Source organism: Nansenia antarctica (genome assembly GCF_963989245.1).
Source record: "Nansenia antarctica genome assembly, chromosome: 1".
In the NCBI taxonomy this organism is placed as follows: domain Eukaryota; kingdom Metazoa; phylum Chordata; class Actinopteri; order Argentiniformes; family Microstomatidae; genus Nansenia; species Nansenia antarctica.
In genome coordinates this window covers 99,271,681-99,286,161 of record NC_137674.1, presented here as the reverse complement: position 1 = coordinate 99,286,161, position 14,481 = coordinate 99,271,681, and the positions used below count along the sequence as shown (strand labels likewise).

Here is a 14,481-nt window from a genome sequence, read left to right as displayed (position 1 = left end):
CACTGTGTCCAATCGTGATAGAGAATATTGATTGGCACAGTGCCAATGAGAGGTTTCCTCCCAAGAAACCTTTGATGAGGCTAGGATCCAAACAGCTGTTACTTTTGGGTCATAAATGCACGCTTCAAAAATGCTCATTCTTTTAATGACATTCATGTCAGGTGTCGTGCAGTGTAGCGCTTGTGAATGCTAAGTATTGCGGCATGGAAAGAGGAGGTTGTCAGTTAGTTTCAGTGCGTGTCTGCTGACGCAGCAAATTATCGACACCAGTCCTTTCAAGAAAACGTTTCCTTTAGAATTAGGGCAAAAGTGTGTGTACTTTCATGTGTCGCCCTCAGACCTTAAGGATGTCCTCTTGGCCTAATGGCAGACACTTGTGTCTTCTACGCGGTAGACCCGGGTTTAAACCCTACCTGTCACATATACACCTTTTTTTAAATTGTTGGGAACTCTACGTGTCCTCTCCTAGTGTCCTCTCCTTGTGTCCTCTCCTTGTGTCCTCTCCTTGTGTTCTCTCCTAGTGTCCTCTCCTTGTGTCCTCTCCTTGTGTCCTCTCCTAGTGTCCTCTCCTTATGTCCTCTCCTTGGGTCCTCTCCTAGTGTTCTCTCCTAGTGTCCTCTCCTTGTGTTCTCTCCTAGTGTCCTCTCCTTGTGTTCTCTCCTTGTGTCCTCTCCTAGTGTCCTCTCCTTATGTCCTCTCCTCGTGTTCTCTCCTAGTGTTCTCTCCTAGTGTCCTCTCCTAGTGTCCTCTCCTTGTGTTCTCTCCTAGTGTCCTCTCCTAATGTCCTCTCCTTGTGTTCTCTCCTAGTGTCCTCTCCTTGTGTTCTCTCCTAGTGTTCTCTCCTTGTGTCCTCTCCTAGTGTTCTCTCCTTGTGTCCTCTCCTCGTGTTCTGTCCTAGTGTCCTCTCCTTGTGTTCTCTCCTAGTGTCCTCTCCTTATGTCCTCTCCTTGTGTTCTCTCCTAGTGTCCTCTCCTTATGTCATCTCCTTGTGTCCTCTCCTTGTGTTCTCTCCTAGTGTCCTCTCCTTATGTCCTCTCCTTGTGTTCTCTCCTAGTGTCCTCTCCTTATGTCCTCTCCTTGTGTTCTCTCCTAGTGTCCTCTCCTTATGTCCTCTCCTTGTGTTCTCTCCTTGTGTTCTCTCCTTGTGTCCTCTCCTTGTGTTCTCTCCTAGTGTCCTCTCCTTATGTCCTCTCCTTATGTCCTCTCCTCATGTTCTCTCCTTGTGTTCTCTCCTTGTGTCCTCTCCTTGTGTCCTCTCCTAGTGTCCCCTCCTTGTGTCCTCTCCTTGTGTCCTCTCCTAGTGTCCTCTCCTTGTGTTCTCTCCTAGTGTCCTCTCCTTGTGTTCTCTCCTAGTGTCCTCTCCTTGTGTCCTCTCCTAGTGTCCTCTCCTCGTGTTCTCTCCTAGTGTTCTCTCCTAGTGTTCTCTCCTAGTGTCCTCTCCTTGTGTCCTCTCCTAGTGTCCTCTCCTTGTGTTCTCTCCTAGTGTTCTCTCCTAGTGTCCTCTCCTTGCGTCCTCTCCTAGTGTCCTCTCCTAGTGTCCTCTCCTAGTGTCCTCTCCTAGTGTCCTCTCCTAGTGTCCTCTCCTTGTGTCCTCTCCTTGTGTTCTCTCCTAGTGTTCTCTCCTAGTGTCCTCTCCTAGTGTCCTCTCCTTGTGTTCTCTCCTAGTGTCCTCTCCTAGTGTCCTCTCCTAGTGTCCTCTCCTAGTGTCCTCTCCTCGTGTTCTCTCCTAGTGTCCTCTCCTTGTGTCCTCTCCTTGTGTTCTCTCCTAGTGTCCTCTCCTAGTGTCCTCTCCTAGTGTCCTCTCCTTATGTCCTCTCCTAGTGTCCTCTCCTTGTGTCCTCTCCTTGTGTTCTCTCCTAGTGTTCTCTCCTAGTGTTCTCTCCTTGTGTTCTCTCCTTGTGTTCTCTCCTAGTGTCCTCTCCTAGTGTTCTCTCCTTGTGTCCTCTCCTTGTGTTCTCTCCTAGTGTTCTCTCCTAGTGTTCTCTCCTTGTGTTCTCTCCTTGTGTTCTCTCCTAGTGTCCTCTCCTAGTGTTCTCTCCTTGTGTCCTCTCCTTGTGTCCTCTCCTAGTGTCCTCTCCTCGTGTTCTCTCCTAGTGTCCTCTCCTTATGTCCTCTCCTAGTGTCCTCTCCTTGTGTCCTCTCCTTGTGTCCTCTCTTCGGGTCCTCTACTCGCTTCGTCCTCAAAAAAGCATTGGAGGAGAATATGACAGGAACCTACAGTACACCTTCTCCTCCGATGCTTATTAACTAGGACGCAAATGGAGGACGGAGGAGACACGAGGAGTCGTGTGTTCCTAACAAGGCTGTAGCCAGAGAAACGGCGATGATGGACTTCCTACCGGAACCGGAGTGGATGGAGGGCTTGCTCCAGATGAATCTGCTTGTTCACTGACCCCTTTAAAACATATGGAGTTTGTCTCTCAGAGTTTCATTACTGATCCATTATATGACCAATAAATCCTGTGAAACGGAGCCAGCAGAGAGCCACAATGGCAGTCAATGGGACAGTGTTCCTGGACAATGACTAAGAAAAGCTGGAAGAACATGCAGGGGGATGCTGATGAGAGCAACATCTGGACAGAGACAAAAGCCTGCCAGAAGATTTTCATATTTTACATAATCACATTATGGTCACAAATTCAATGCATGATAATTAGATAAAATTTCACATGAGTCTTGAGTTACGAATAAGTCCTTAGTAATAACACGTTAACACCTATTATATTTTTGCGTGATCTCTATATGTGTTAACACCTATTATATTTTTGCGTGATGTGTGTGTGTGTGTGTGTGTTCCTGTGTTTGTGTACCATATGTTTGGGCACCACTGTAATCTGAAGAGCAGAAATGGCGACTTCCTGCTGGAGCAGGAATCATACACCATGTGGCTTAGGCACATATTGTCTTTCAGCCGCACATGTCATAGTAACAGCTTGTAAATGTGGGGTGTGTGGAAATTCTCAGCCTCAAAGGACCAAAATCAAGCCAAAGTCAACCCTGGCAGGGTACATAGAAAATGGTAGGGGAAGGGGGTTGATAAAGCATAACAGTTTAAAACATGAGGCTTTTTCGGAGTGGCCTGAATGTAGACAAGTTTGACTTTGGCTGAAGTCTTTCAAGTCTAGACGCCGATCATTACCGGTCTCAACACAGTGGGCTAGGACATGGCATGGCAGAGAACCACACAAGGCCAGATCAAGCTGCTCTTGTCTAATGAAAGTGAAAACCGCATTTTACACAACCACAACCACAAGTGAATGTTGCCCACTGTCCGGCCGGCAAAAACTAACCAATCAGGGGAGGATGTAGAAATCGGAGGACAGGCTCATTGGATATAGGAACGGTATCCAACACGTGTTTACCATCGCATTACAATGAGCCCGTCCTCTGATTTCTACCTCCGCCTATTACTGTGACCAAGTGGAATGTTCAAGCTTCACGCATACAGTGATTGATGTGTCATGATTTATGTATACATGTCTCCTGTATATATCACTCAGAATGCTCAAGTAAGTACCGAGTCCCAGGCAAACCAACAACAAGATCATACATCTTCTCAAACACAATTATGAGGATCAATAATGTTGAGGAGGCTATATAATTAAGCCAAGCACCTTGTCAGTCACCGGCTTCCACAGAGCAGACTAAAAGGGAAAGTGCGTTGGCATGTGCCTCTTGTTCAGATGCAGGAGATGGCTGGCTCTACGTCTGCACGGACACTCAAACCTCTCCTCTCTCTCTAATTACCGGTGGAGGTGCTGTGTAATTTCTGTCCGGTGTGTGTCCCTCCCTGCTACGAGGTCTGTTATTTTGCCGAGCGGGGAGAGTGTGGACAACAGCTGGGGGAGTGCTTAACAGATGGCAGAGGGGTAGAGAGGTCGGTGTGTGTGCTGAAACAAAACCAGAGGAACCAGGGGAGCCCTGGAAGAGGGGGTGTTGGGGCGAGAGGGGGGGAGTCGGGAGGGTGTTGGGGGGGGGGGGGGGGGGGGCGGGGGGAGTATGTAGGGGAAGTAACTAGTAAGGATGGGTGGGGTGGAGTGGAGTGGGGATGGTCGGGGTGGCGTGGGGTGGAGTGGAGTGGAGTGGAGTGGAGTGGGGTTGTTGGGACCGTTGAGGAGTATGAGACACAACACTCATTCCCGAGACAGGGAGCGAAGGAACCTCTGGGGTTTTGTTTTGTTCTGTTTTGTTTTGAAGTCCTGGATGCTCTGTAACCTGCATTCATCATACTGTTCAATGGACATGCCGAGCCAGTTTACTTTGACCACATCACAGAAAGTAACTGGAGATGACTTGTGTTGTTATGAAAACAGAATTCACTGGTTCCCTGAACAAAGTGTGATTGTTATAGAAGACCAGGAAGAGAGGCCTGTTTTCAACGACGGAACGAGACATGTTTTTTTTCAACGTATAAGTAGTTCAGCACATGCAGTGCAGAAGTCAACCAAAGCCACAATAACAAGCTTGTATGTCAACGCTCAACAACCCTCAACACGCTGGCATCCAAGTCCCATAATATACACGGCCCGCCACACATAAATTACTCCACCAACATGAATGAAACACAAAACTTTTTATGATTTTCGGAACATCCTCAATTAGCAGTTTCGGAAAACACCAAGAAGTGTCTGTGCTTGCAGTGGTCTATATTCCTTGAGGGAAAAAGTGAAGAAAAAAGAAAAGAAAATGGACAGAAGAAATGCAGGGAGGGCATGTAGACAGTTTGCTCTCAGTGCTGTGCACGTTTCCCAATTGGAAATTAATTTTCCACATTTGCTTTTTCCTCCTGTGCTTTTCCCTAGAGGGTCTGCTATCACACAGCATTAAATGGGGCCCAAACCTTAAACCTTTCTGATGACTTTCCCTTCCTTGTTACCAAGGACTCGAGAGGAAAATCACATGTTCTCACACAGGAACCAGGGTCTACATGATCTTATTCAAGATAATTCAGTCTTTTAAAGTAATTCCTTTTTACAGCCATTCCTCTTTTAAAGTCATTCCTTGCCATACTGTATGCATGAAGGAACGATACACTTTAGTACACCTGCTTAGATAACAGTCGATATACTTCCTCCTCAACTTGATCTATTTTTGTCTATTGTACAGTGTGAGTGTACATTGAGACCAGGTGTAAAGTGCACTTTAAGGAAGTAAATCACTGAAGTTCTGAAGAGAAGACCATGAGCACAGAAACATTGGCCTTAGTGAGAAAAGCCAGAGCAGTCCACATCATCCAAATCCAGCCCAACTGCCAATAAAGATAATCGGAATCCACATGGATTTCATGTGGGTAATTCAATAGAAGTAATGACTGTTCGTCCACTCAATAAGTATTGCTTTTGGGCGCTTAGGTGGCGTAGCGGGTTAAGCGCTGACCATGTAACCGCAGGGTCCCCGGTTCGATTCCGGCCGGGGACATATCCTGCATGTCATCCCTCCTCTCTCTCTCTCACCCATCCTTCCTGTCTAAATCTTCACTGTAACTGTCAATAAAATTGAAAAATATGAGTGGGACGGCCCCAATATTTAAAAAAATATTGCTTTTGTATTCCTACATGCATGGGAAGAGGTGGTGTGGGGAGTTGAGTGTACAGTACGCAGCATTTGCCGCTTCTCATATAGCATGAGTGCATCCATCTGTAAACCATTATTATACCTCATAATGAAATGTGGCCTCCTTTATCTAATTAGCGTTACCTGGCACTGAGAGGCTTGTCAGCACAAAACGGGAGAACGGGTGAAGCAACCTCTAACCACCACGGTGAACCATCCAACCTCTAACCACCACGGTGAACCATCCCACTGAGACTGGAGGCTGGAACAACGTTCTCCTCTCTGAACTTAGCAACAGCTTTACATGGTTAACAACAGCAAGCTGCTGAACACTGTTAACGACTGTTGATACACAGTAGCTACAGTGTAGTTGACTGTACATCTTAAAGCCTCATTCTTTAGATTTGTTAGCGTCATTTGTCATGTCAGGGTTATTCCTGTATGTAGAAGGTTCACAATCACCTCTCATTTGGGTCTGTCAGTTTGTCTTTGGTTATTTGTTCTGGAGGTGACTGTAATGCATGGTGGTGTCATTGCCCCAGACAGTGAACTAAAGGTGGGCGATTCACTAGCTTAAAAAATGCTATAATTACGGAACAAATGGCCCAATAGCAAGAGAAAGGCAGTTTTGTACTGTATGGAACTTAGGGTTATGATTTATCATACTGATGCGCCGTCAAACATATACCCACATTCAGAATGCAGAATCACATTCAGAGTGTCTTTATTTTAAAAGTCAATGCCAGATGCGTTTTATAATGTGCTGTACAATGTAAGGGTAATATTTGATCAGTGTGATGGCCTCATAGGACATGTCATGCATCACTGTGTGGTCCCAGTCTGCATCTACTGTAACTAATTTGGAGAAATTACAAAATTGTGACACGTTCTAATGCTTTGGCCCTCATATCGGGATCCGCTGTCATGATTGGACTGTTCTTTTGAAAAATGTGAATACATTTCCGCGTTGTTGAAAATCAATGACCCATCGCTAGTCAACTAACACAGCTTGTTTTGTGAGCCTGCTAACAATGTAAAGTAGTGTAATAGTTAACTAGATAGCAGTGGGGGATTACTCACCAAATCAATTGTGTTGCAGTATTTTGGCTTGACTAGCGAGTTTGTGTTGTAATACTCAACAACGTCGAAACGTAGTTCTGTGTTTCAAAAGAAAAAGTCAGAACATTTTGATTGGTTGCCGATATGAGGACCAAAGCATTAGAACATGTCACAATTGACATTATTGAGAAAAAGCTGCCCAGAGTTGATGGCTGTGGAGCAGAGCAGCATACTGCATAATTACTTTACAAATACTCCCAGACACGCTTCTACATCTCTGTGTACTCTGTGCTACTGTTAGCGGAAGTGATTTGAAACCATGGTGATGGGGTAGCCCTGCCTGAGACTCGAGTAAGTATGAAGTATCCCCCCAGAGCATGAGGATGTCCTCTTGGCCTAATGATAGATGCTTATGTCTTCCAGGTGGGACTCCCGGCGGTGGGAGACCTGGGTTCGAACCATGCCTGTCACTCTACATTGTGGAAGGAAGAGTGCGGAAGAGAGGAGAGTGCGGAAGAGCCGTAGCAGAATCTGCATGACTTAAGAAGGGGGAAAAAATTAGTTTGACCTTACTTTCATCTTCTGAGCTGATCCCTCAGTCTGGCGCGACGTCTCTGTGGAGCTGGCTGTGGAACAGAGAGAAGCTTTATGCTTGCTTGCTAACTAGAATTCCCCTCATACAAAATCCCTTTTCATTTCATGGAAAGGATGAGAGAATGGCTTGAAAGGCCATGTTTTTATTTTTTTATTTTTTATCTCTACTGTCACTATTAGGGTGGTACACTAGTAATTGATGCTTAGCCTTGTTGTGTTTTTTGTGTGAAGTGTAGCCAATACACAGGATGGTCATGTAAAGAGGATAATGACTTCAATCAACAATCATGTCTTTCAATGACTTCAATCAATAATTCACAATGAAAATCCTTGTTATTTCAGATCCAGGGGGGGGGGGTAATGAGGTATAAAGTGTGTATAATTAAGGGTTAGGGTTAGAGTTAGGATTTGAATGTGACCCACAATCTGCACATCGGCTCTTAAAGGCAGCAGGGGTGACGTAAGCACAAGTGCAGCATTGGGCAGCCGGGGGGAAAACACTTGCTCAGCATACCCCAAATGGGCTTTAGGGCTGAGAGAGAGCTCTGCCCTCAGTCAGTCAGACAGACAGTGCTGAAAGCCAGTCAGTGTGTCCTAAAACCAGTCAGACAGACAGTCCTGATGCCAGTCAGTGTGTCCTAAAACCAGTCAGACAGACAGTTCTAAAGCCAGTCAGTGTGTCCTAAAACCAGTCAGACAGACAGTTCTAAAGCCAGTCAGTGTGTCCTAAAACCAGTCAGACAGACAGTCCTGAAGCCAGTCAGTGTGTCCTAAAACCAGTCAGACAGACAGTTCTAAAGCCAGTCAGTGTGTCCTAAAACCAGTCAGACAGACAGTTCTAAAGCCAGTCAGTGTGTCCTAAAACCAGTCAGACAGACAGTTCTAAAGCCAGTCAGTGTGTCCTAAAACCAGTCAGACAAACAGTCCTGAAGCCAGTCAGTGTGTCCTAAAACCAGTCAGACAGACAGTCCTGAAGCCAGTCAGACAGTCCAGAGATGAGAGACTAGTCTCACTCCTGCCCAAAGCTCTTAGTCATCCATCTGCTCTAGCTACTCTTTTACCATACTGCAAGCCAGGTATGACTGAGCTTTCGTAGGACTTAAATATATAGTAAAACAGGTCAAATATATACTGTATATATTGACATAAAAATGATATCTCAACTGAATTCCAGTTTGGAGTAGTCTGGTTGAAACTAATGTATCTTGGTCGCTGACATATGCAAACTACTGCAGGCAGCCACATCATCACCTCACGAAAACACGCTACGCAGAATAACCAAGTGGTCTTGATTTGGTTGGGATCGATTCCATTTCGGAAGGTGGGGGGGGAGCTGTCAGGAGAGATCACGCAGGCGTCGGCATGACGACAGGAGACAGCAGTCAAGTTCAGGAGGACGGGGACTGGTTGGGGATGGCGGTGGGGGGTGGGGGGCAGCACTACAGGCCTCTCTTTCATGAGCGGAAGTGCCACCCCAGGGGAGAGTTCACACCAGCACGCCACCGCCTCTCCCGCACTTAAAGAGAAGCGGAAATATTTCACATGTCTGCCTTGGCCGCAAGCCCGCGTTACCTTCCAGGTCTCCCCTCTCCTCTCCTCCCCTCTCCTCTCTTCTCTCCTCTCCGTCCCGCCCCCACCCATCACCAGAATCATCATATGGTCCAGATTTAAGGTGAGGGACTGGGTTAGCATCAGTAAGGGTTGGGGTCAATTCCATTTGAATTCATTACTATTCAGGAAGGAATTGGAATTTTCGGTTTACTTCCTGAATTGACTGAATTGAAGTAGAATTGACCCCGATCCTGGTATTAGTGGGGTTTGAGAAGATCAGGACATCGCTGGTGTAACCCTAACCCTCACACTGCTACGCTAACACAGTTAGAGCAGTGGAATCTGGTGGAGGTAGAAATCAGAGAATGGGTTCATTGTAATTCATGGTACGGAATGAGGGATGTTATCAAACACATGATAACATCAAACATGATTCAGAGAGGTGCAACACATGTCACAACAACAGGCTGAATCGTTCTCCTGAAATACATTCTCACCCAGGGAGAAGCTCAAGGCTATCCCATGACAATGGAAGAATGAACCACAAATCACCCGTTTCTATTGGGTACAGAAGCTCCCAGCAGGGAACAATAGGGCCTCCATGGGAAAAGGCAAGGAGAGGAGATGAAACAGAGAGAGAAACATCCTGATGTTTTTGCCTTCTGAGTGCTTTTGGCTATGGTATGTATGAATTTCATGGTGGTTCATATGTCTCTTTGGACGATCCCACCTCTTTTTACCGATTTCAAAGACATGGCCCAAATGAGGGCAAATGCTGCCTGGTTTCACTCCTCTTCTCTCTCTCTCTCTCTCTCTCTCTCTCTCTCTCTGTCCCTCTCCCTCTCTCTGTCTCTACCTGTAAGTGAACCTACAGCAGGCTTCCTTTGTGAGGCCCAAGTCCGTCCACCACTCCGCTCTAAAACATCAAACACCAGCAATGAAAAGCAGACATATTTATTCCTTTAGAGGAATAAATGCAAAACATTGTGTTCTACCGAAGATTAGAAACAACTGCGCAGAAAATTGTTCCCAGTCTCGGCAGGGGAAAACATAAGTTTACTGCGGCTACAGGAGGTAACCTGCTGTGCATGCTGGGTAACAAGAACAACATCCAGAAGAAGACGAAAAGGAGGGGAAAAAAGAGAAAAAAGAAGAAGACAAATAATTGAACAATGAAAGTGAATCATCATCATCATCTTAGATGTTGGAACCATGCTATGGAACTCTTGCTCATGCACCAAGAAGGCCATAGTCAGGCAAGGCAGATTGATAGCAACCAATCAATAACCATCTAAGATACTCAGGAAGGTTTTGGTCTATCTGTAATCTCTACCTCACTCTCAATAAAAACTCTCAACTCTCAATAAAAAAAAAGAAACAAAGATACTCAGGAAGTACAGGAAGTCCAGGATCCTCGGGTCCCGTACCAGCAGGCTAGGGAACAGCTTCTTTCATTCTGATAAACAATCACCCCCTCCACACACTCCGCTGAACAATCCCCCCCCACATGGGGTGCACTGACAATGACTCAGTATCCCCCCCCCCCCCCACCTTGGGGTACAATGACTCTCAGTACCCCCCCCCCCCCCCTGGACACTGTGAACAATCCAATTTAGCCTTTGCACTAAAGCTGGTTTGCACACCCCTGGTCTATGTGATCACTCTACCCTTTGCACTACTGCTGTTTACAATACTACCTTTGCACACACCATATTTTTACACATTGCACATACCTCTTTGATATAGCCTCTTTTATACATCTGTATATTACAAACTGTACATAAGTTACCTTAACTGTACATAGCTCCTAACTATACCTCTAAACCTAAACTACCATACTTGCCATACTGTACCTATCACTATCATTGTCATGTTTTTATATCACTATTTGCACTTCTGGTTAGATCCTAAGCTGCATTTTGTTGTCTAGTACTTGTACTCTGCAATGACAATTAAGTTGAATCTAATCTGATCTAATCAATCTTCGACTCATTACTGAACAGACTAATAGGACAGGCGATAATGTCCGGTTAGACAACTACTGTCCGAACTACTGTCGACAATGCCAGAGGTGACACAGCCTAAAGCTGGTGTTCGGGGCTCCTGAGCTACCGTTGTTACACATACCGATCCATAACCTCCGAGCACATGTCCCGTTCTGTGGTGTCACAGAAGGCTGTGATGGACGGGGGGGCAGAGACAGCCACCTTTTGTTCCACGTATGTCAGCCCCAGTTTAAGCCTCCTTGTTGCTGCGTCCAGCTGTCCTTCCTCGTTGGTGTCATTGGGGCAAAAATAGAACTGTTCTGCTGTCCTGTTGCCCTGCTGGCCACTGAGGCATGGCTCTAACACCTGTCACCCGGAACACAGGTTAAAGAGTCAGTCTCCATCCCTAGCAACACACACACACACACACACACACACACACACACACAGGACACACACATACACCATTACCTCATGTGTGTGTCCTGTCCTGGGTGAACACTCTCAGAGGGTTAGCAGAGAGTTTTGCAGACAGACAGACAGACACACACACACACACACACACACACACACACACACACACACACACACACAACCACAGGAAATCCAATATTACAACAAGTAATAATTGTATTTTCTCTCATTGTGGAGAGTTTTAGATAAGGGCTGAGACGAGGGCTGCAAGGGAGTTTTCCTGGATGCACAGTGTACAGGTTTACAGTGTACAGGTTTACAGTGTACAGGTTTACAGTGTACAGGTTTTTCGCCCTTGCTTGCTTGCGTGTTCTGTCATCATGTCGTTTTAAACGTCCATCTTAGTTGTTGCTTTATCTTCTTTGCTCTCTGTGAAGCGCATTGGGTTACACTTTGTGAGAAATGCGCTATACAAATAAAACTTGATTTGATTTGATTTGGATAAACACAGCACACACACACAAACACACATGTTTGATACAATCCTCATTCGATTCCATGCTGTTCTAAATCACCTCTGCTATACTAGCAGACAGGCAATAACAGAAAAACACTCACACATTGACACAATACAACACACCTAAAGGTGGAAAAAGCTGTTGATCCAGACAGTGATGGAGCGAGATCTGTGAACAATTTCCGACACACTGAGTAGCCTGTGGCACTCTATAAAACACTCCCAAAGTATCCAGCCATTATGTTTGCCCCACAACCTCGACCAAGAGCCTGTCAGTGGTTTACACGTTTGTGCTTTCCTTTTGTTTGTTAAAGGCAGTGTAATAGGAGCCAAATTGTTGGAATGCACCTAAATGAAACAATATGGCTATTTATGAAGACGATGCACGATGCAAATTGTATGGTTTTGTTGGGACGTCCAACAGTCAATGAGTCATTGGAAAACATGGCATGCTGATCTATACTAGATCTCTCTCAATCCACATGGAACATTCCCAATGTGTGTGTGTGTGTGTGTGTAGTTACTGCTGTCAGTAAGGCCATCATGCCACAGACTGGGGCCACACCGCTCCTCTCTAATTCCTCACCACATATCCAAAGCATAGAGACATGGACTCTTGATCCCACCACTTTCACAAGGCTATATTTGTACAAACACCCCTGTTGCCTCGTTCCAAAAGACATAACAGACCAAAATAATGGATGACATCTGAGGAAGAGAGAGAAAGGGGATGAATTGTCGGCGGAGGGATTTAGAGAGATGTCATCTTCCCTCCCTCAATGAAACAACGTCTGCCCCATAGATGAAGACCGAGTCTCATCTCTCCCCTCCGTCCGTCTCCCACCCTTCTGAAGCTCCAGGCACATTGCAGCACAGGTAACGTGCCTGTTCTCTGATCAAACAGAGAGAGGGAGGGCTTTGGTGGCAAACCCATGTTGTTGAATCATGGAATGTGTGTGGAATCTAATACACCAGCTCCAATCCCCCCTCCCACCCCCTCCACCCCACTCCCCCCACTCCCCACCTCACCCCACTAACCACCACCCTACCTGACCGGTGCCCTGTAGCTCCTTTGGCTGGTGGGTGGTGAGAGATGTGCTGTACTGTACTGTCGATGGGCGGAGCCCCACTTCCCGTAATAGTATTTTTAACGGGCATCTCTGGGGGGCTTCCCATAACTGTAAGCGAGAGGGTCCAACAGAAAGACCCTTCCCTGCAATGGTAAATACTTTGGCTAGGGCACTGCAAAATGAGCTGTGTGCAATGGCTTTTTGTTTCAGATCCGATTTCTTGCATGTTTGTGATAGGTCGTTCATCAATGTTTGCAGTCTGTCTGGCTTCCCATCCATCTTCCACAGGTCTAGTGTAACTGTTTCCAAAAAGGTTCTACTTTGAAATATGCAAAGAAAAAACCTGCATTCACAATTGCTTTCCGATTCGTTTTTATGCAGTGATGTAGTGGAGGACAAACGCGCATAAACAGCATTTACACACCTATTTTTGGTGAACATTGAACATTGAGTATATTAAGTGTTTATGTTCGCCATTTTCTCCAAGCCTAAGTGGGAAGAGAACGTCAGTATAAAGTGCTTTAGCCTCCTCTAACCAGACAGGGTCAATAGGACATTATCCCCCTGTTAGAAACAGGGTCAACCAGACACCTGCTGCCAACTGGAACATCAGCGAAACTGACAGGCGTTAACACTCCTATAACTACATGTTAAGATGCGTTATATACGCTGTGCTGCGTTAGGAACCCCCAGTCTGCCTTGCTGTCTGTCTCTTTGTTCATCTCGCTGTGCTTGATAAGCACTCTCATCTCCACTTCTCCCCTCATCTCATTTCGCCTAAAACAAAGATCACCACAGGGCTCCAAGTGGCTGAACCCCATCTCAGAGATCCCCCTCACTGTTGGAACCTCTGACTGGAGTTTATTCACTTCTCAGCTGGAGAGAATCTGGTTCACTGCACTTGAGCATGACTAATGAATCCCCCCCCCCCCAAAAAAAAAAATCCAATTGTTTCAGCATTCACCGTGAACGTTGTTGGAGATAAAAACGAATCGACGTCAATTGATATGAGATATGAGATGTGATATGGAGATATTGTTATATTTCAGAATATGGTTGGAAGCGGAAAGGAACAGAGGACAATAACATTGACGGTGAAAAGACGGTTAATTCAGTGTCATGGGCATAGAGTGCAGGCGTTCATTAGCGCCTGTCAGGGAGAGGAGAGTCGGGGGGGAGGGGGGAGGGGGTAAGGGGGAAGAAAGAGGGAGGAGGAGGAGGCTCAGGGATTACCCGTTTGATCTCCAGACCGTGTCCGTCCCAGAGACTGCATATGCCCTCATCTCTCAGGCAGGTGCATCGCATCCCGCCTGGCCCCAGAGGTGTGAAATGAACCCCACCCCCACCGCCCCACCCCCCCCCCCCAACATACTAGAGATCTGGAACACTGACCCAGCCAAAGAGACACCACAGAAGAAGAACTGTAAGAGCATTGGGTAGTGTAGGACATGTTCCATACAGGGACATGATCCATAACAGTGGATTCGATTTGATTTTCTTTTATTTAAGGATCGGCCATTAGAAGCACACCTCTAGTACCTCTAATCTTCCTGGGGTCCTGAACATACAAAATACAGACATACAGACATAATAAATGTACAATCTAAAGGAAGCTGGTGGAGGTTAGAAATCGGAGGATGACTCCTCTCTTTTAGCAAGACGTCTTATACTTTTGAATTGGAAGAATGATCGTCCTCCCTTGTTTGGCAGGTGGATTTGTGATGTCATGTACTTTCTC

The 14,481-nt window shown here is 46.1% G+C and overlaps 1 protein-coding gene across 1 annotated transcript in view; it reads right to left on the bottom strand.

The window, feature by feature from the left end:
- The window catches only part of col24a1 (collagen type XXIV alpha 1 chain), a gene marked incomplete at both ends in the record, with an annotated part of 120,638 nt that extends 106,590 nt beyond the window's left edge, over nt 1–14,048 (bottom strand). Inside the window, 2 exons of the mRNA XM_080528293.1 lie at nt 10,885–11,108; nt 13,977–14,048. Of these exons, the coding sequence (XP_080384419.1) occupies nt 10,885–11,108; nt 13,977–14,048 (296 nt within the window). The remainder of the gene's footprint in view (nt 1–10,884; nt 11,109–13,976) is intronic.
- Nucleotides 14,049–14,481: the final 433 nt, after the last annotated feature.